The sequence below is a fragment of the Tursiops truncatus genome, chromosome 15 (genome assembly GCF_011762595.2).
Source record: "Tursiops truncatus isolate mTurTru1 chromosome 15, mTurTru1.mat.Y, whole genome shotgun sequence".
Classification (NCBI taxonomy): Eukaryota; Metazoa; Chordata; class Mammalia; order Artiodactyla; family Delphinidae; genus Tursiops; species Tursiops truncatus.
In genome coordinates, this window is record NC_047048.1 from 72,255,446 (window position 1) to 72,277,551 (window position 22,106).

At 46.2% G+C, this 22,106-nt stretch overlaps 1 protein-coding gene across 6 annotated transcripts in view; it reads right to left on the minus strand.

Annotated features, from left to right (window-relative positions):
* SLC13A3 (solute carrier family 13 member 3) overlaps positions 1–22,106 on the minus strand; it is a 93,613-nt gene that overhangs the window by 7,287 nt on the left and 64,220 nt on the right. For 3 of the 6 annotated variants that reach the window (XM_019943917.2, XM_019943923.3, XM_073793060.1), the window contains 4 exons: positions 18,147–18,242; positions 17,067–17,171; positions 12,612–12,709; positions 7,284–7,396 (listed from right to left, as the gene is read on the minus strand). In XM_019943917.2, the coding sequence (XP_019799476.1) occupies positions 7,284–7,396; positions 12,612–12,709; positions 17,067–17,171; positions 18,147–18,242 (412 nt within the window). Of the gene's footprint in view, positions 1–7,283; positions 8,515–9,639; positions 9,925–12,611; positions 12,710–17,066; positions 17,172–18,146; positions 18,243–22,106 lie in introns of those variants that run through there. The other 3 variants (XM_073793059.1, XM_073793058.1, XM_073793061.1) reach the window with 2 other exon arrangements.

The window sequence follows — 22,106 nt, forward strand, 5'->3', positions numbered from 1 at the left end:
GTCCTCACCACTTCAAATGTACCCTTAACAACCCGGAATCCAATGCACCTTCATTAAAACCCCAAAGAGGAAAAAACTGATGTAAAATTGTGCTCGATGCTGCCCCCTGGTGGTGCCATGCAGCAATATCTCATTAAAGCTGCAAGGGCGCTGCCTGTAGGTCGTTTTCTTAACAAAGATAACAAAGCTGTAGGCTTAGGAGCTGATCAAGGGCAGAGTTGGATTAGACCCCTAACGTTTAGAACCAAGTGTATGTCTACCATAGCCCTTTTATGGTAGACATACACTTGTATGTCTACGCAGTATCTTTTGGTACCAACAAACTCCGGTTTATCGGAGACAATTTATGCTCTTTTGTATTTAATAGAAAATTTGCTGCTTATTCCAGAAATTAAGCTTTCATAGTGGATTCTAGAATGCAGTATTCTGTTTTTACATAAATAAAATAATACATCTGTCGCTACGATATGACTTAAAAGTTACCTTCAAGGAATGAATAATACATGCTAGTTTTCCCTAGAAGAGACCTTATAAAATTAAGGTGCTTCTTTCATATCTGCACTGTTTGATAGCTTAGAAATTATAGTATATGGCAGAGTCGAGCCCCAGCCCCTCCCCTGGCCCAGGGAACACTGCAGGGAAAAATGGGTCCACTAGTTTTTCCCAGAGGCCACAGCTCTGGCAAAGAGACCGACAGCGTGTGTGCAATTAAATGGAGAGCGGCTGGAGAGAGGGAATATTAATGAATTGGATGAATGAGAAGCCAAGAGCTTCCCTGTAGCCGGGCCTCTGGGTGCCAGGCTTCCAGCCAGCGTCCCAGCAGCCACTCAGGGCCCTGGCTCAGCTTCCGTAGCCGGAGGGAGGCCTGGCAGCTTCCAGAGAGAGGAGACCCCCCAGCTGCTCTCAAGGGGACTCGAACGGGCTTCACCTGCCCTTTCCCATTCCCTTCGAATCAGAAGCTCTGTTTCCTTGGAAACACACAGCCACATGGTTTTCCCAGGGACTCCAGGACCAACAACAGGCAAGGTCAGAGGCAGCATGCCCAGGGGGTGAGGACAAGGGCTCTGGAATCAGATTAAGTTTGTCCCCCCACCTTAATCCATTCTAGCTGTGTCATCCTGGGCAAGTAACTTAACCTCTCTGTGCCTCACTTCCTTTTCTGTAAACTGAGATGTACCAGTCCCTGTCCCAGAGGGTTATTGTTGGGATAAAAGGAGCTAATCTGTAAAGCACTTAGAAAAGTGCTTGGGCACCGGGCAAGTGCCCAAAACATGCCAGCTGCCATTAGTGGCATCAAGTCACGAGATGTCAGAGGTGGTGGAACACTCAGAAATTGCCCCAGGCTGTGGTTGTCAAACTGTGCTCCTTATAGCCCCCACAGTTGCCAAGAGGTACCTGAGGCCACATCGCAGGATGGGAGGGAGAGGCTGAGCTGCCCCCTCTTCCTCCTCCTTTCCCAGTTCCAGGAGGTCCTCTCTCCCTGATCTCTCTGACATATAGTAGGGTCAGATCTTAAAGGAGGGTGTTATGGTACAAGTGGAATGTTTAAAGTTAAAATCTCTGGGATTTCCCTGGTGGCGCAGTGGATAAGAATCCGCCTGCCAATGCAGGGGACACGGGTTCGATCACTGGTCCGGGAAGATCCCACATGCCGCGGAGCAACTTAAGTCCGTGTGCCACAACTACTGAGCATGCGCTCTAGAGCCGCCAGCCACAACTACTGAGCCTGCGATCTAGAGCCTGTGAGCCACGACTACTGAGCCCGTGCGCCTAGAGCCCGGCTCTGCAACAAGGGAAGCCACCGCAATGAGAAGCCCGCGCACCGCAACGAAGAGTAGTAGCCCCCGCTCGCTGCGACTAGAGAAAGCCCGCGCGCAGCAATGAAGACCCAACGCAGCCATGAAGACCCAACGCAGCCACAAATAAATAATAAATAATTCTTTTTTAAAAAGTTGAAATCTCAATAGAAAACCCTTGAAAATCTCTTTAAAATCCTCATAAAACACAATAGGCTCAGCTGTGTGTGTACAGCTCTGTATAAGAATTCTTAGGTAGAGAGAGCCAGTCAATTTGATTAAAGGAAAGGAGGAAGACTTTACGCACATGTGTGAACATTCAAACCACTGTAATACTTACAAGCTGTGTGGCATTGGGCAAATTAATGAACATCTCTGTTCCTTGATTTCTTCAAGGGGTTGTGGTGAGGCTTAAATGAGTACAGGTAGAAACGATTCCTCTATACAGTAAGTACTGAATAGAGCTTATTATTATTTATTTAACTTAACAAACACTTAATATAGTGCTCACTCTGTGCTGGGCACTCTTCTAAGTATTTTGTTAATGTTAACTTATTAATCTTCGAAACAACTCCATGAAGTAAGTAGTATAATTATCTGTATTTTATGGTTGAAGAAACTGAGGCACAAAGAGGTTGTGATTTGCCCAGATAAGTCAATTAAGTTTGGAATTTTGAGCCCAGGATCTGGCTCTTACTTCATCAGTCTACCTTGTCAATAAAATAACAACAACAGCAACAACAATAATAATAAGATAACTCTCCAGCAGGAAATGAGGGATTCAGGAGAATACACATGTTTCTACTTGCCTATAGGGTCTGTTCCACTCTGATTTAATACCAAGCCTGTATCACTGAATATATTTGTAGATAAGTTTATTGTGGGTAGAGATTAAAAGAGATATAAGTGAAGGTGTCAGAATAAGACCTTTTTTTATGAGACAGTAAAATTATAATAACAAGGGAAGTGGTGAGGTTGACATAGGCTGCTGGTTTTAACACCTGGTCTGTATCAGCCCTCTGCTAGGTACTTGCCATCCATCATGTCATCAGTCCTCAAAACAGCCCATATTGTAGGTCTTGTCCAACAAATATTTATTACACGATCATGTTATGTACTAGGACTTTTCTAGATGCTTAGAACAGCAATGGATAAGACAGGTATGGTCCCTGCCCTTGTGGAGCTTACATTCTAGTAACAGAGATGCCAATAAACAAACAAATGAACAGGATAACTTGGGGGTAGGTATGGTGTAAAGGAAATAAGTGGGGTGATAAGAGGGAGAGTGACTGTCAAGGGCGGATGCTACTTTAGACAGGGTGGTCAGGGATGGTCTCTCTGAGGACGTGACCTTGGAGCCGAGACCTGAGGGTAAGGACACAGAGATCTCAGGCAAGAGCATTTGGCAGAGAGAAAGCAGATGCAAAGGTCCTGGGGTGCAAATGAGTCGTGTGGTTGAGGAACTTTAAGGGGCCAATGGGACTGGAGGGGAGCCCACGAGGGGATAGAGGTAAGAGCTGACATCAGGAAGGTAGGCAGGGGCTGTCGTGTGTAGGCCGAGTCAAGCCATCAGACTAGAGTCTAATTATATGGGCAGTTTTGCAGCAGGAGAAACCTGCAGTGAGGACATCAAGTGGTCAAGCTCAGAGCAAGCACTGGGATCTGCTTCCAGCCCTTCAGAACCAGCAGGTGGGAGTCCAGTCCCAGTGCAAAGGCCTCTAAGCCCCAGGAGGCCTGGCTGTGACCTGGCGAGGGCACTGGGCAGGGCTAGGAAGCAGGACATGCCCTGAGCACTCTGGTCCCTCCTGCAGCAGGCCGCCTGTGGGGGGGATGGTACGAGCAGGGGTTGGGGGAGGGAGCAGCTGTCACACAAAGTCCTTTTTGAATAGAAACCGCGGCCAGCTGCCCAAGGCTGGGCCAGGAGCCAGACTGGCCTCCCGGCATGCTCAGCGGTCCTGCAGCCAGGCCCACTGAGAGCCAGTCTTTGTCCACCACTCCCTGAGCTTGGAGAAGCCTTTGGGGTGCAGGTCAGGCTCAGCGTGAGGCGAGGTTCATATCATCTCGATAAATGGCATCATTTCCACCGAGTTGCTCAGGGCAAGAACCTCCCCTTTTCCATAATATCTAATCATAATAAACAACCATGTCTGGCTATGTTCTAAGTTCTCCACATGTATTAATTCACTTAATAAGTGTAACAACTCTATGAGATGGGCACCATTATTATGCCCATTTTACAGATTTAGGAAATGGAGGCACACAGCTCAGAGGTGAAAGATTGACTCCAACCCAGATGGTCTGGGTCCACCACCCATGCTTTCTACCATTGCATTGCATGGCCTCCTCAAGGCCATGGCTAACATGCCACTTCCTCCCAGAAGCCTTCCCTGATACATCCCCAGTAGGAGGCAATAGTGAGAATAGTGAGAAGAGTCAGACAGATGCAAGTTCAAAGCCCAGCTCTGTTACCTATGAGCTGTGTTCCCTAGCATGAGTCACTTAACCTCTCTGGTCCTCAGGATTCCTAAAATGGAGACAAAAACAGTACTTTTGTTCATCCATCTTTTTGTTCCTTTTGAAGTCTGTACCTTTGTATGTGTCATTTATTGAAAAAAATGAACAAAATAAAAACACATTTCACATAAAAAGAGTAGCTATGTAGAGAAGCTGGATGTGCCCCCCGGTCCCCCTTCAGTGTGGCCTTGGTGTGGGGTCCATAGCGTGATGGTTCCGCTCTCGGGACTCTGAAGGCCTTTTGTCCCAGCGCAGGGAGTGCAGGCAGCAGACGGCCTTCACTGTCAGCCCCTGAGGGACCGGCTCAGACCGGAAGTTGTCCTGCCCGAGGTTATACCACTCCTGGGGCGGAGTCTCCCCACCTCTCCTGCTTCCTTCCCTCCCTTTCACGGGGCACAGCCTAATGCCTGCTCACTAATCCCCGCCTCAGAGTCAGCCTCCTGGAAGCTGAACCCGCAATCACCATGGAGTGAGTGTTTCGAGAGAACACACAGGGAGCTCTTGGCTCCTATTAGCGGTGTATCCCTTCATTTACTCTCTTCTTTAATTACTCCCAACAACCCCATAGAGTAAGAACTTCAAGCCCATTCATAGCTGAGAAAACTGGTGCCCAGAGGAGTTAAGGAACTTGCCTAAAGGGCCCCAGCAAGGAGTAGGATAGCTCGGATTTGAATCCAAGTACTCAGATCCCAAGCCTGGGTTTCCGTAACACTATTTGAAACTGATAATTAAAACTGAATTTTATAATGCCATTTGCAGCAACATGGATGGACCTAGAGATTATCATGCTAAGTGAAGGAAGTCAGAAAGAGAAAGACAAATATCGTATGGTATCACTTATATTTGGAATCTAAAATATGACACACAAGGAACTTATTTACAAAACAGAAACAGACTCACAGACATAGAGAACAGACTTGTTGCCAAGGGGGAGAGGGGTGGTGGAAGGATGGATTGGGAGGTTAGGATTAGAAGATGCAAATTATTATATAGAGAATGGATAAACAACAAGGTCCTACTGTATAGCATAAGGAATTATATTCAATATCCAGTAATAAACCATAATGGAAAGAATTTGAAAATGAATGTGTATATATATATATAAAACAATCAATTTGCTGTACAGCAGAAACTAACACAGCATTGTAAATCAACTTTATTTCAATAAAATAAATTTTTAAAAAAACTGAATTTTCCTTTCTTTTTTTTTGAATTTATTTTTATACAGCAGGTTCTTATTAGTTATCTATTTTATACATATTAGTGTATATATGTCAATCCCAATCTCCCAATTCATCCCACCACTCTCACCCTCCCACCCCACTTTACCCCCTTGGTGGCCATACGTTTGTCCTCTACATCTGTGTCTCTATTTCTGCCGTGCAAACACAAAACCGAATTTTAAAAAGTAAGCAATTTGAGAAGTCATTTCAGGTTTCCTTTACCTTAATTTCCCATTTGACCCTTAACTGGCTGTGGCCTCTCATACCTCGGCTTACATGGAGAAATTTAGGGGGGTGGGGTGGGGCCCAGCTTCATGAGCTGTGGGTTCAAATCCCAGCTCTGCCTTCTGGCTGCACAAAAGTAAGCAACTTGTTTAGCCTCGAGTTGCCTCCATTTCCTCATCTTGGAAATGAGGACAGCAACAGTATCTACTTCAACTGTGTCTTTGAAGATTAACAGAGTCAGTATTTGCAAAGTGCTTCCTGAGGTGCCTGGCACTTGGGAAGTTCTCAAGACAGAGCCGTTAGGAGGCTGGACTCTGAAATCAGATGGACTGGAGTTCGAACCCCACCCCTTAAGCAGAGGGCAACTGTATGACCTTAAGAGAATTGCTTCATTTTTCCAGGCCTCGGTTTTTCTACCTGGAAAATGGGTATAAAAATATTCCCGGGACTTCCCTGGTGGCGCAGTGGTTAAGAATCCGCCTGCCAGTGCAGGGAACATGGGTTCGAGCCCTGGTCCGGGAAGATCCCACATGCTGCAGAGCAACTAAGCCTGTGTGCCACAACTACTGAGCCTGCGCTCTAGAGCCCATGAGCCACAACTACTGAGCCCACGCACCTAGATCCCGTGCTCCACAACAAGAGAAGCCACCGCGATGAGAAGCCTGCGCACCGCAACAAAGAGTAGCCCCCGCTCGCTGCAACTAGAGAAAGCCTGCGTGCAGCAACGAAGACCCAACACGGCCAAAATTAAAAATAAATAAATATTCCCCAACCCTGAGAGCCAGTGTGAGGATTCAATGAGATAATATGTTATGACACATGTTGGACACTGAAGCTGCACTTCCTCTGAGCAGGGCTGGCTGTGCTGAGACTGCGTGCCTCCGGAAATTCTGCTCTGTCAGTGCCTCACTCCCCTCAGTCTAGTCCCGGCTCTGCTCCTGTGCTCACAGAGCCCGCTAGAATAACATTAATAGTAACACCAAGTAATTAATATTCACAACACCTAACATAGCGGTCAAGAGCATAGGCTCTAGAGCCAAACTACCTGGATTCTTATCCTGAGTACATAGCTGTGTGGCTTCAGGCAAGTTACTTTACCTCCCTGTGCCTCAGTTTCCTAATCTATAGAATGGGGATAACGATGGCATCTATCTCATAGGCTTGCTGGGAAGTTTAAATGAGATATGTGTAAAGCACGTTGAACAGTGCCTGGTACAGGGTGAGCCTGCTAGGGTGTTACTCCTCTGTGCCCACAGGACCCTCTAGTCATATTAGTAGTAGTACTAGTGTAATGCTCATTGCAAGCTCCTTGAGATTCTACATCGTACCTTTCTTCTCTCTTTCTGGGCAGCGCCAGGCACAGCAGGAAGCTGTGAGGTGTCAACTACGATGACCCTCATGTGGCAGATGGGGAATCTGTGGTGCCCGCGGAGCCCGTGTAGTCTGCTGCCTCTGCTCTTGCACCTGCGGCTGCCCCGGGACCGGCACTCACCTCCCCAGCCTGCAGCCTGCCTGCTGCTCTTACCTCACAGCCTTTGGCCATGGCGAAGCCCCCTCCCAGGAGAAGGATGATGTTCCAGGGCACCGTGTCCTGAGCCTTCTTCCATGTCAACAAGGGCTCTGTCTCTGTGTTGGGAGCTGGGCAGAGAGAAGACACTTAGCCTGGGAGGGGACACCCTTCCCCTCCGGGCAGGGAGGGGGCCCAACACACATTCAGGACAGTCAGCCGGAGGAGGAGATACCGGCCCCAGCAGCCCCATCTTGGTGGGGACACTCAGGGGTCTCCAGGAAGCCACAATCTGGCTCCAGCGTCTGATTTGGGGCGTCTGCTCTACTCAGAATGCAGCTTGAGAATCTTCTGGAACTGGGCAGTCCACACGCAGAACGTCCTTTAAATCTCGTGACAAGCCCCTCTGGGTAAGTACTATTTTCACTCTCATTTACAAGAGAAAAGGCCCTCTTTGTAACTGAAGGTGTACAGAGAGGGAGAAAAGAGGAAGGAAATGCAGGAGAATAGAAACCAAGGGAATGTTTGGTCCACGGGAGTACAGGATGATTTGTATTTCTTCAGAAGCAGCCACGTCTGCAGTAGTTAGAACAAGGGGTCGGCAAATGTCTTCTGTAGCGAGTTGGAGGGTGACTAATTTAGGCTTTGCAGCCCTCTGTTGCAGCAAGGCTGCCACGGTAGCATGAAAGCGCCACAGACAAAACGGACACACGTGGGTGCGGCAGTGTTTCCATGAAATTCTATTGACGGAGTGGGTGGCAGCCCGATTTGGCCCACGGGCTATAGTTTGTCATCCCTGCATTGAGAGCACCTCCTGGACCCTGGCTCCCTGTGTGCCCTTGAAACGTGACCTTGCCTCTAAGCCCCCATATCCTCAGCCAATACCCGACACAATAATCGTACCTGGGGGTTCTCGTGGGCACTGATGAAGCAACGAGGGAGCTGTGAGTGGAGGGACGTTTCTGTTGAGTTTGCAGCCGTATCCCAGTGTCCCTGACTGACACCTGGAAGTCACTCCATAAGTACTTGTCGAATAATATATTCAACTCACACAGCCCAGTGCCCGGTACCGAATAAGCACTCCTGAACTGGCACTCTTCACCGCGGGCTGCCAGCAGCCTCTCTGGAGGAGGATGGGTCTGGCCCATTCACAGCAGTTCGCCCTCTGTCAGGACAGTTCCTGGTTTAGTACCCATTGATATTTTGTTTCCCCTTTTCAGTGTTTTTCAAAATTGTACACCGTGGTTTTCTAAAACAAAAGTTAATAATTGGATAATAAAGACAATCAAAGCTACTTAATAAAGGCCCTCCCCTAGATAATTTGCAGCCCTTGGGTGTACCCAGGCGGTTCTGACGTCACAAACCGCCAGGGGATTCTTGGGCCAAACACAATGTATGATTTAAACCCAGAACTCGAAGAGGCAGCTGGAGATGTCAGGAGGCCCAGCCCTCTGCCTTCAGGCAATAAAATAGCATTTCATTAAAGAGACAGCCAAGGTCTGAAAAAGTAAAGTGACTCACTTTTCAGGGCCGGACAGGGGAGGCAGAAGGCCCTGAGAGGAGTTTAATATAATGCAGGTGAAGTGAGTTAAGTGGTGAGTGCTTATAAGACTGCTCACCATATGGTAATGGCAATTAACGTTAGCTGTTATTGCCTTTATTATTTTCCCATCCAACCATGCCCTTGCCACTATTTCTCATACGTGCAGCCTCTAACTGTCTAAATTTCTCACTTCCACGTTATGCCAGCTGCCTTCTAGAGCAGGAGCTGAAAGCACAGGCTTTGAGGTTGAACTAGAAAGAATTCAATCCTGGCTCTGCCGTTCGGCTATGTGACTTGGGCTAGTGGCTCTGCCTCTCTGAGGCTCAGTGTCCTTATCTGCGAAAGGGAGCAGCAGTACCTTCTCAGAGACCAGCTGGGAAGATGACACGGGCCCATGTATGCAAAGGGCTCAGCCCAGGATGTGGCCCAGAGCACGTCCTCGGTCATTTATTTAACAAGTGTATATTGGGGACCTACCATGTGTCAAGCACTCTTCTAGACACTGCGGATATGGGAGTGGTGAAAACAGAGAAAACCCCGCCCACTGGAAAACTTATATTCCAATAAGTGAGGCAGGTGATAAATCAATAAATGTATAATGTTGGGACACTGTATGTGCTATGAAGAAAAAGAAAATACAGGAAAGGGACAGAGTGACAAAGGAGGGGTGCTTTTAATAGATGGTGTAGTCAGAGAAGGCTTCTCTGGAGATATCTGGAGGAAGAGCTTTTTGGGCAAAGAGGAAATGGAAGCTGTCATCATCCACATGGTGGCCATCTTCCTCCTCCTCCTCCTCAACGACACCCTCCACCTCCTCTTCCTCCTCCTCACCGTCCACATCACCATCCACATCATTGTCATCATCATCAACAACATCGTCATCATCATCATCAACAACATCGTCATCATCATCAACATTGTCGTCATCATCAACAACATCGTCATCATCATCAACATCGTCATCATCAACAACATCGTCATCATCATCATCAACAACATCGTCATCATAATCAACATCGTTGTCATCATCAACAACATCGTCATCATCATCAACATCGTCATCATCATCATCAACATCGTCGTCATCATCATCATCGTCAACCACAAGCACAGTGCCTGGCACATAGTAGGCAGGGCATCAATACTTGCTGAGTGACCATAAAGGGAGTTGCAAGTGCAACTCAGATCCATAGAAGAATGGAAGACAGTGGGTAAGATAAGAAAATCAAGGTTGGCTTGGATGTCTGGGTTCCACCTCCTGTCTCTTTTTAACTAGCTGTGTGACCTTGATCAAGTCACTTTCTCTCCATGGAAACTGACTGACCACTCTCTAAGGCTGCCTGTAAGACATGGGTGTTGAGTACTAAAAAGCATCATTTCGGCCAAGTCTGCACGGGCCCACTGGTTGCCGAAGGATGGGCAGTGTGGGTGGAATTCCCTCTCCCCACCCACTGGGCAACACTGAAAACTCCAGTTTAAAGAACCCTCAGCTGAGGCAGGATGCTACACTCCATGGGCCGGATCCAACCTAGAGATGTGTTTTAACACTACTGGATGGGCCCACATAGTATTCGTTTTCCAGTGTTAGCTGCCAAAGTTTAAAATCAGGGAGATTTCATAAATTCCAGATTCTTTGCTTCTCTTAAAAAATCAGCAAATCTGGCAAAACTAGTCGTGCTTTCCTACACGGGGACAGTCAGGGAGACTGAGTAACAGCTGCTCCCTTTATTTGGACGTTGGCTTGGCTGTTTTCCACAGATCCCACCAGGCTCTGACACTGAAGGTCTTGCCAATTACCATCATCCTCTGCTGCTGTTTTCCTTGTAATACAGAAACTGTCCTCTGTTTCAAAAATGTGAAAGGAGAGATGGACAGGGAGGGCCAAGTTTCACCAAACACATTCTCCTGCATCCAATCAGCGGCACACAAAAATGTTATGTGGCGTTTGCGTTTGGACATGTCCTAGAGAACTGCTAAAGCCAGGGGTGAAAAGTGACTAAGGGCCCCACTCACTTCCTAACTGGGAAAGCAAGGCCCAGAGGGTACAGGAACTTTCTCAAGGTCACCCAGCAAATTCGTAACAGAGCTGGGATTCCGCACATGTATGCCATAGTGCCCTCCCCACAGTCCCAGCTGAGAGGAAGCTCTGGGCCTTATGGGCCCACCCACAGGTGACAGAACCATGGCTGGGCACCTGATCTAGAGCAGCCAGGCCACAGGCTGGCCAGGAAACTATGAGGCCACGAGGTGACACAGTAGGAAGCGATCTGCTTTTATAAGAACAAGCTGGACCAAGCAGTTTCTGACTCAGAAGCATCAGTAGGAAGTAGAGAGACAACTCGGTGAAGAGAAGTGATAACTGAAGATGCGAGAGCGGACAGAGAGAGAGGGCCGGGTGATATGGAGGCCATGAGCGGGCTGAGTTCCGAGGAAGCAGAACGTGTGAGAAAAAAGGTACTGTGAGGGGGCAGTGGCTGGAGGGAGCAGACACACCCAGAGACGGAGCAAAGCCTTTAAGAGAGTAGCTGCTACGAGGAAGCAGAAGGTGTGTGGGACTCGATGCTTTGAGAGACAGAAACAGGAGGCAGGAAGTAGCCGGAGCAGTGGGATTAGGTACTGTGAGGGAAAGGGCACTACCCCACAAGGGAACAGAAGTTACAATGAAGCGGGAACTCGGATGAAGAAAAATCAACCGAGATGCCACAACTCAGAAGCAGTTGAAACTCTGAACAGACCAAGAAATGATACCGAGAGTGGATGGTGAGGAAAGCTGGCTGGCCACAGACAGAGAAGCAGAGAGGAAGAGAAAAACTGAATCCCGTTCAGTGGCAGAGCCTCAGGGGCCACAGCCTAAGCCTCCTCGAGGTCCAGCTCTGCTACAGTCTGTGCGCCCCTGGGAAATCGGCTCCCTACTGGTCTGTACGCCGCACTGCACACACACAAAACCCCACTCCTCCTGGAAACCCGAGCTGTCCTGTGTAATACGCTATTTTTTTCCAACAATAGAAGATAGTTGGATTATGACCTCCTAGTTCCTGACTCCTGGTCCAGAGCTCATCCCACTGCCCCAGATGGAGATGGGCCAGTCACAGCCTCTGTCACAGGTGGCAGGCGTTGGCACCTTCTTCTGCAGACACCGGCTGGAATTCCGGTGGGGTCACAGATTGGTGATCTGAAGGCCAGCCTACAGGCAGGTTGGTGTGGAGGGCTCAGTGACTCCCTGAGGCTGAATTTGAATGCCTAGAGCCAGTTTTGCCTCAGTTCCCCCACCACTTGCTATCCATTTAAACCCAGCTTGAGGTTTTCATCTCCGGGCCCTTAGGCAACTGACTTGCAACTCCTGCTTTGGGCCCAGAGTTTTTCTGGGCCAAGTCGAGGCTACTGTATAGGTACTTATATGACTAAAGAAAATATTAATAGATGTCCGCAAACCTCTTATTGAAGAAATTAAAAACATTTTGTTTGTGGACACAAATTTGAATTGCATGCCACGTTCACGAGTCATGAAATATTTTTCTTTTGATTCTTTTCAACCGTTTTAAGAATGTGAAAGCCATTATTCTTAGCTCACAGGCGGTATAAGCACAGCCAGCCAGCTGGATTTGGCCCATGGCCTGTAATTGCTAATCCCTGCCCTGGACTGTCCCCTCTGGCAGCACTGAGTACCCAGACGCGGTAAATGCTCAGACAGGGCAAGGGAAGAAGCAGCACCACGTGATTGGTACAATAGGGCTGTCAGTCCACCTTCAGGCCACTGATTACCACGCTCCAGGCCACCGACACCCCAGCCTTGCCCACCTTACCTTTAAAGTCAAACCACCACTTGAGAGATGGCTTTTGCGACGGGAAGAAGAACAAGACGGTGACAATGGACACGCCAGTGACAGCATCAGAAATAAACCTACAATGACAAGGCCCCAAAGCATGTGACCCTGGGCATCTCAGCAGGCCAAGGTTTGGCAGATTTGCAAATGAGGATCTGTCGAAGGGAATTAGGCCCACCGTGAAGGGAACACTGTCGGCGGCCACCGGATTCTGTTCTGCACTGCAATCAGCAGGGATGCAACCACCCACGGATGCAGAAGCTCTTTATCCACTGCTCCCTGGGGCATTTAGACTCTGCTTGAGCCAAACAAATGTTTATCCTCCCATTTCAAGGACCCTAGGAAGAGGGACTTGATCAAAGAGGGGAGAATCTGAGAGCCACAGAAGGTTGGGGTCTATGGTACCCCCATGCGTCACCATAACCGGGGCTCCTGTAACAGTCCTGTATGTATTTGTTCAGCTCCTGCTTGCATTCCTCCTGGGATGGGCAGCTTAGTACATGGTGAGGCAGCCCATTCACACCAGCAGAGCTCAGATGGAGCCCACCTCATAGCCCCTCAAAACCTCACTACCACCTTCCAAGGATCCACAACATGTCCTATGGAGACATTAAGCCCACAGAAGTCTCAGAAACAGCCCTTGAGGGCAGGCATCTTCCATTTCAGATGAGGAATCTGAGGCTCAAAGAGCAATAGCAACTTGCTCAGGGCCAGACCATAGTCTGTAGAGGAGATGGCCTTGAACTCAGATATATCTGGCTCCAAGTTCAATGAGGCACAGAGCCAAGTGCCAACAAAAGGGCCTTCAGCCCACATATTTGGGACTAAGAGTATTCAAACAGCCAAGAAACTGGAAAAGATGGTCAATATCACTGTAATAGAGAAATACAGATCAAAACACATGCTAACAGACAGGCAAAACGTGAAGAGGGTGATAATATCTAATGAGGATGTTGAGAAACACATGCTGGCAATACATTTCAAAACTTTACATGTGAATATCCCTTAATCCAGCTGCTGTACCTCTAGGAATTTATCCTCAGGAAATAATTGGGCTCTTGTACACAGATTATGTACCGGGATGTTCCTTATTGATAAGATTAGAAAAAAATGGAGGATTTTTAGTAGGGGCATGTTTAAATACATTGTGTATTACAATATATATAATGAAATACCCCTCAGCTGTTCAAAAAAAGGATAAAAGATATTATCAATTGTTACATTTGACATGGAAATACAACCAAGTTATCTTGTAAATTAAAAAAAAAAGCAAGTTTTTATCTGTAGTATTGGACACGATCCAAAAAGGATTTAATTGGTTAAATTAAGATGCGCCCATTCTATAGACTACAATGCACTGTTTAAAAAGAATGAAGTGGGTCAGAAATAGCAGGTTGTCTATGATCGTATTATTGTATTTTCCAATTTTTTGTTATATGTAAACATATATGTATGTGTGTATATATTAATATGGGTTGTGTGTGTGTATCTGAAATGTTATACACCAAACTGTTAATTGTGATAATCTCTGGGGAATGAAGGAAAACTAACTTTTACTTTTTCAATTTAGCATTGTTTGAGTTTTTTATAATGAGCATAATTTTGTAACTAAACAACAAAGAAAAAAGCAGATCACAAATACTATGTTTCATGTATATGTATAACTGAATCACTTTGCTGTACACCTGAAACTATCACAACATTGTTAATCAACTCTACTCCAATAAACAATAAAAAGTTAAAAAAAACAACAAATACTATGTTTACTGTAATCACATTTCTGTTTAAAAAATTCTTGTGTTTGCTAGGCTTCTTTTTAGTGAGTTTGCATGTGTTTTAAAATTAGTTGTATTGAGGTATAATTAACATGCCATAAAATGCACCCATTTTAAGGATATAGTTCAATGAGTTTTGACTAATGTATACAGTCCTATAACCACCAATGCGATCACGATGTAGAACAGTTCCCAGACAGGCATTTTTTAAGTCAGAAAAAAGACATACATCAGAACTGCAGACTGAGGTTCTAAGTGATTTTCACTATTGTTGGAATGTTTATAACACCAGATTTCATTTGAAAAAAAACCCAAAGTACCTACATTTTGGAAAAATAAAAGAATGGTAATAAGAGCCACTTCTTTTGGCTCCATGATATTATATTGTTTCTTCCTCTTAAGAACCCTCATGAAATTGGAACGTGTATCCCCCATTTTATCAGGGGTGGGGGGAGTGTGCGGCTCAGAGGGTGAAGTGTGTAGGGCTGCTCTATCCAGTATGGTCACCATGAGTCACATGTGTCTATTGGACACTTGAAATGTGACAAGACTAAATGTGGCAAGTGTAAAACACACATCAGATTTTGAAGATTTAGTGTGGAAAAAATGACGTAAACTAGCTCAACAATAATTTATTATATGGATTACATATTGAAATGATATAGTGTTAAATAAAATACATTATTCAAATTAATTTCATCTGTTTGGTTTTTTTTACTTTTTTATGTGACTACTAAAAAATTTAAAATCACATTTGTGGTTCACGTAACATCTCTATTGGACGGTGCCGATCAAAATCATCAGAGCTCACCAAATCCAGAGGACGTATCTTCCATCTAATCGTGTTCTAACTCACACCAGAATTTGACACATTTGCCCACTCACTCTTTCCTTAAACACTCCCCTCTCTTGACCTGCGCTAGTCCGTTGCTCCAGTGTTTTCCCCCTACCTCGCGGACTGCTTCTTCTCCATTTTCTCTAATGGGATCATTCTCTACCCAGCTCCTAAACGTTGGGGTTCCTCAGAGTCTTCTCTACGCTCCTATATGCTTTCCCTGGCTGAGCCCATCAATTCCTAGGGATTTAAATTGGAAATTTATATGGTGACCCCCGGATTTATATCTTCAACCTGACTCCTCTGAGCTTCAGGCTTGCGCATCCAACTACCCTTTGCAGTATTTGAAAGGCATTCTAGACTTGACACGTCTAAAACAACTGCAAAATGGAATTGTTGATAAGCCACCCCCAACCCCCTAAAGAAATGTTATTCTCCAACTACCCACCTGTGCAGGTACTCCTTTCCCTCATGCCCCCAAATCCCACCCAGTAGCAAGTCCTATCATTTCCAACTTTGAAATATATCTTGTCTGCTCCATCTCCATTGCCTCCACTTTCATTCAAGCCATCGAAGCTTTCATCCTCAACCAGGGTTCAGTACACATCTCCTCTAAAGGGTACACAATACGAAAACAGCCACAGACAATACGTAAATGAATAGGTGTGGCTGTGTTCCAATAAAACTTTATTTGTAGATACTGAAATTTGAATTTCATATAATGTTCATGTGCCACAAAATGTTTCCCCTAGCCACTTAAAAACATTAAAAAAAATTCAAAAACAAGCGGTGGACCAGATTTGGTCCATGAGCCTTGGTTTGACGACCGCTGGGGTCATCTAGGTGGTGCTATAGCTCCTAACTGTTCTCCCCACCTATATTTTGCCCCCACTATCCATTCCCTAATAAATACAGCTAACATGTGATTGAGCTCTTTCTAGGTGCCAGTCTAATCACTTGACATGTATTAGCTCACTGCTCCTTAGAACAATTCAATGAGAATTGGACTATTTACAATACCATTTTACAGATGAGAACGCTGAGGCACAGAGAGATTAAGTACCTTAAAACCCTCCAATAGCTTGCTACTGATCTCCCATTAAAAGAAAAAAAAAAAAAAAAAAAAAACAAGACCAAAACTCTTAGCATATCCAACAAGACCCTTCATGGTCTGGTCCTCACCTGCCCTTCCAGTCACATGTCTGCCAATTTGCCTCCCTCCCACCAGGCTCTGGTTACACTGGGCTTCTTTCAGTTCTTCAAATGTTGATTTCCACCTCAGGCTTTTAGTAGATATTCCCAGTGTGTCTCTAATTTTTACTCTTCCTAAACTTTGGTTCTTTCCAGAACCTATCCAAAGTCAATGCCCCCCAGTCCATTCTTTGAGAGTATAACCCTCTCACTCCTTCTTTCACAGCACTCATTACAATTTGCAGTTATTTTGTTGTCTATTTGTTTTTATCTCAGTCCCCAGCTGCTGGCATAATGTTTAACAAAAAATAGGTGCTCGATAAAAGTTGTTTGAGTGAATGAATGAATGAATGACGTGTTCAGGGTTGCACAGTTTGTAAGTGGCGGAGCTGGCATTCGAACCCAGTTCTGTCTGATTCCAAAGGCAAAGCTCTTAACACAGGAGACGCTAAATGTTTTATCATCCGAACCTAAACACTTTTGAGGGCAAAAGAAGGAACTGTTAATAATTACATGGGATGAGAGGTGGAAACCTAGCCCAGTTCTCCCCAGCTACACTGCCTCCTCAGCTCCGGCGGCCCAGCCCCGAGTCTTCCCTGTTGGACTCCATCCCATGGGTCCCCAGAGTCTCACCCAGGGGTGAAGAGGCTGGCCCAGCCAGGGATGAACTTCGGGTCCCGGGAGAAGAGGAGGATGGCGAATATGCAGAAAAGGATGAACACGGCCTGTTCGGCAAACCTGTGGCACAGAGATGCAGACACCATTGTGACCGTGGGCTGTGGCTGGACCACAGCACAGGAAGCCCTCAGGCAGGGGCCCACTGGGTGTGACTGGGCCAGGCCCTACCTCTGAAAGCTGGAAGTAGTTCACTCCCCAGGTGGTCCCGAGAGTGAGGGGAGTGGTGTCCCAGGTGTAAGTGATTCCTTTCCTGGGGCTCCCATGCTGCCCTAGGATCCTTCCTGAGCATCAGGCACCCCTCCCCACAAACCATTCATATCACTCCTGCTGGGAATTTCCCATAGTCCTAGGGACAATCCAGAGAGAGAAAGAAGTGAAACAGAGACAGAGTCAGAAAAGCAGAGAGAAAGGAAACTGACAGAAACAGAGAGGTAGGCAAAGAGAGAGGAACAGTCATACATACAGAGGGGGACAGACACAGAGAGGGACAGACATGGAGAGAGCGGTAGACAGAGGCAGAAAGAGAGAATCCCTAAATGTTGCAGCAAATATCTACCCAATGTGCCCATTTCACAGATCAGGGAGCAGGGCCCAGAGAGGGTTAGTGCCTTGCCCAAGGCTACACAAAAAATTAGTGGCAGAGTCAGACCTGGTGTGAAGGCCTGCTAACTCTTAGTTATTTTCACTACATGAGAAATATGCGCGAAACAAGCTTCTGGAAGCCACCCAAGGCAGCATCCGGTACTCCACGAACCAGGAAGGAACGTGTGCATTAGGCGGGAAGGTGACAGGTTCCCCCTCCAAGTTCAACCTGAGAGGCTTACTGGTCCTCAGGGTATCTACCCCAGCGACAGGGCAAGAGCTGACTGTGTAAGTCATCTCCCCACCCTCCATCTCTAGGCTCCCAGGCCGTTGGTCCTGAAATCCCCTTGGGACTCAGTCTCCAAGGGGGTCAGGGATTAAGTCAAGAGGTAGCTGTCTTGAAAGTCTAGTACCTGGCTCTCTCCCCACCCTGAGAACCCCTGTGCCACGTACTTGATGGGCCCCAGGTTCTGGAATTCCTCCTGAATCATGGCTCGAGCCCTACTTTCTGCATCACTTCTGATCTCAGATTTCTTCTTCCTCCAGCCCCTGAAACAGAAAGTGGGGAGGTTAGGAGCGGCCACTGCAGTCTAACTGGCGTCTCATCTACCCCACCACCATCTGGCCAGGTCTCACTATCTCTGTTTTGGAGACTCTGCAACAGCCTGCTGAGTGGTCGGCCTGCCTCTATGTTCCCTTTCTAAAATCTGTTCTGCCCACCTATAGCCTGGATAGTCTTCTAAAAATGTGAAACTGATCATATGGCTCCCAGGCTTAAAATCCTTTAGGGGGTCAAACAGACTCATGAATAAACAGATAAACCAAGGAAATAAAATAGCAAGTCCAGAAATAGACAAAACCATAAATGGGGATTCAATCTACGATAAAGTTGGTATCCCAGCTTGGTGTAGAAAAGATGACCTATTCAGTCATTGATGTTAGACATACAGATCAATGGAATCGAACTGAGAGTCCAGAAATAAACCCACATTTCTACGGTCAATTGATTTTTGATAAGGGTACCAACACCATTCAACGGGGAAAGAATAGTCTTTCATCAAATGGTGTTAAGACAACTGGATAGCCACATGCAAAAAGATGAGCATGGACCCCTACCTCATACCACATACAAAATTTAACTCAAAATGGATCAAAGACCTAAATAGAAGAAGAGCTAGACCTGTAGCATTTTTTCGAAGAAAACATAAGGGTAAATTTTCATGGCTTCAGATTAGGCAAGTATTTCTTAGACATGATACGAAAAGCACAAGCAACCAAAAACAGATAAATTGACTTCATTAAAATTAAAAACGTTTGTGTGTCAGTAAATGGTATCAGGACAACTGGAGGGCCATCTGGAACAAAAGAAAAAAGTTGGATCCAAACCTGTACCCCAAGGTTGGATCCTTACACTGCACCCTAAGGATAAGCTCCAGATAGATAAAAAATTTAAACATAAAAAATATTAAAATACTAGAAGAAAACATGGGATTATTCTTTTATAACTCCTATAATGGAAAGACCTTTCTAACTGTAATTGAAAATTCAGAAGACACATAAGAAAAGATTGATAAATTCATCTACATAAAATGTTTCTAAAAATTTCTGCATGGAAGAAAGCACTATAATCAAAGTAAAAAATCAGGAAAAAATATTTGCAACTCATACTCAAAATAAGCACTAATCTTTCAATATAGAAAGAGTACTCGAAATCAATAAAACCAAGACCAACAATCAATTTTTTAAATGTACAAAAGATATAAACACACAGTTTAACAATTCACAGGAAAGGAAATACCAGGGTCTCCCATGAATATATGAAAAGTTTTCATATTGCTCCTCAATATGAAAAGTTTCTCAAAATTGCTTCTAAAATAAACGCAAATTATTTTTCTCTTATCAGATTGGCAAAAATCCACTTTGCTGCATGGAAACAGACACTCTCACACATTGTAAATGGGGGAACAAATTAGTGCAATTCCTATGGAGAACGACTGGACAATATCTATTAAAATAAAGTGTTTATTCTCTGAGCCAGAAATCCCTCCTATGGGGCTTCCCTGGTGGCGCAGTGGTTGAGAATCCGCCTGCCAATGCAGGGGACACGGGTTTGAGCCTTGGTCCGGGAAGATCCCACAAGCCGCGGAGCAGCTAAGCCTGTGCGCCACAACTACTGAGCCTGCGCTCTAGAGCCCGTGAGCCACAACTACTGAACCCGCGTGCCACAGCTACTGAAGCTCACACACCTAGAGCCCGTGCTCCGCAACAAGAGAAGCCACCCCAATGAGAAGCCCGCGCACCGCAACGAAGAGTAGCCCCTGGTCGACGCAACTAGAGGAAAGCCCGCGCTCAGCAACAAAGACCCAATGCAGCCAAAAATGAATAAATAAATAAATTAAAAAAAAAAAAAAGAACTCCCTCCTATGGAAATCTACCTTACAAAAATACCTGTTACTATACAAAATGGTATCTGTCAGGGAGACCAGTCACCAGAAAATATATAGTATCTGCTTGTATTTGCTTATGGAAACTCTGGAAGATTACCCGAGAAACCAATAAAAGTGGATACCTGTTTGGGAGGGATGTATTGGGTGACTGGGTAATCGAAGGCATGGTTGGGAAGAATTCTCACTGCATACCTCTTTGTATTGTTTTTGATTTTTGAACCGTGTGTATGTGTTGCTTATCCAAATTAAAAAAATAAATGCTTTCTAAAAAACTCACAACGGTTCTTTTTTGTGAAGATCCATGTCCCACAAGGCCCTCAGTGATCTAACCCAGGGTTTCTCAGTCTTGGAGCTCTTGACAATATTGGGGCAGGATCATTCTTTGTTGTGAGGTGTAGGGGGTTGACTTGTATGTTGTAGAATGTTTCGCAGCACCTCTGGCCTCTACCCCACGGACCCCAGGAGTACTTCCTTGGCTGTGACAAGCAAAATGTCTCCAGACGTTGCCAAAAGTCCCTGGGTCGGGGTGAGGTGGGGGGAGGTAAAATCATGCCCAGTTGATCATTTTGCCTCATCGCCCACAAATCTCCCTCACACCCTGAACTCAGTCCCTTTAACCTTTTTTCATTTGCAGAAGACCCCTTGCTACCTCTGGCCTGGGGGCCTTTGCACTCATTGCTCTATCTGCCCGGAATGCTCTTCATCACCCCTATCTCCTTCTCCCTTTTACTGAGTTAATCTATTCACTCTTCCTATTCCTGCTCCAAACGCACTTTCCCAAAGAAGCTCTCCTGCCCTCCCAGTAAGGTGAGAGCCCTCTAGCGTGCACCATCAGATCTCACCATCCATTTCCCTCCCAGCACTAATCATGACTGGTATTTCTGCTTTGATTAGTTGTTCACTGTCTGTCTCCCCCGACCTAGACTGCAAGCTCCCCAAGGGCAGGAGTGCCTCAGTCTTGCCCAGGGGCTGCATCCTCAGCACCTGTGTGACAGCATCAGGCATGTAGCAGATGCTCGGTGGATACTTGCTGAAGGAAGCTGGTGTCATGGGATTAGCCGGAACCTTTCCTGCTACCCACCCAGAAACACCTCTCTCACTGGGCTTCCCTCCACCTGCATTTCCTTCATCACAGCCTCCTCCGAGACCAAGTATTGCAGATGTCCAAGGAACAGGCAGACAGGAGAAAGGGGCTCTGTTTCAGGCTCAGCACTGGGCAGTTTTCGCACTCTCCCTCATTTAGACTTTATTTTAGGCGTAGCTCGTTATTATCCCCCATCTACAAGTGAAGAAATTAAAGAACCAAAGGCTCAGGGAGGTGACAGAGTTGCTCAAGGTCATGCAGAACCATGATGTGAACTCTGGTTTATCTGAGTCCAATGTCTGGGCTTGCTTCTCTAGGCTAAGCTGGGCTTTGAACCCTGAGTTTCTGCTCTGAGGGATCAAGGAACACCACGATCAGAGCCTTTCTATTCTCAAGGTGTTTTCACATCTCTTTGATCCAGAGTAGCTCTTACTGGTCCCATTTTACAGATGAGAAAAATTAAGGCCCAGAGAGGTGATGGGACTGAATCAGAGAATGACTTTATGACATGCCTGCTACCCCAGCCCTGAGCTGCAGCTCCTATTTTAGTATTCCCCAAACTCCAGGCATTCATAACCTACTTTCACAAACGTTCGTATAGCCACACACCACGGGGCTCGTGTTTCCTTAACATTTTCCTCCAACTAGACTCAGCATTTTAATTAAAGAAATGTATTTAAATGGAAAACTTTCTATCGCTCCCATACGTAGAAAACAAGAATCACTTGTCATACATAGAAAGTACCCACAGGGCTTCCCTGGTGGCGCAGTGGTTGAGAGTCCGACTGCCGATGCGGGGGACATGGGTTCGTGCCCCGGTCCAGGAAGATCCCTCATGCCGCGGAGCGGCTGGGCCCGTGAGCCATGGCCGCTGAGCCTGCG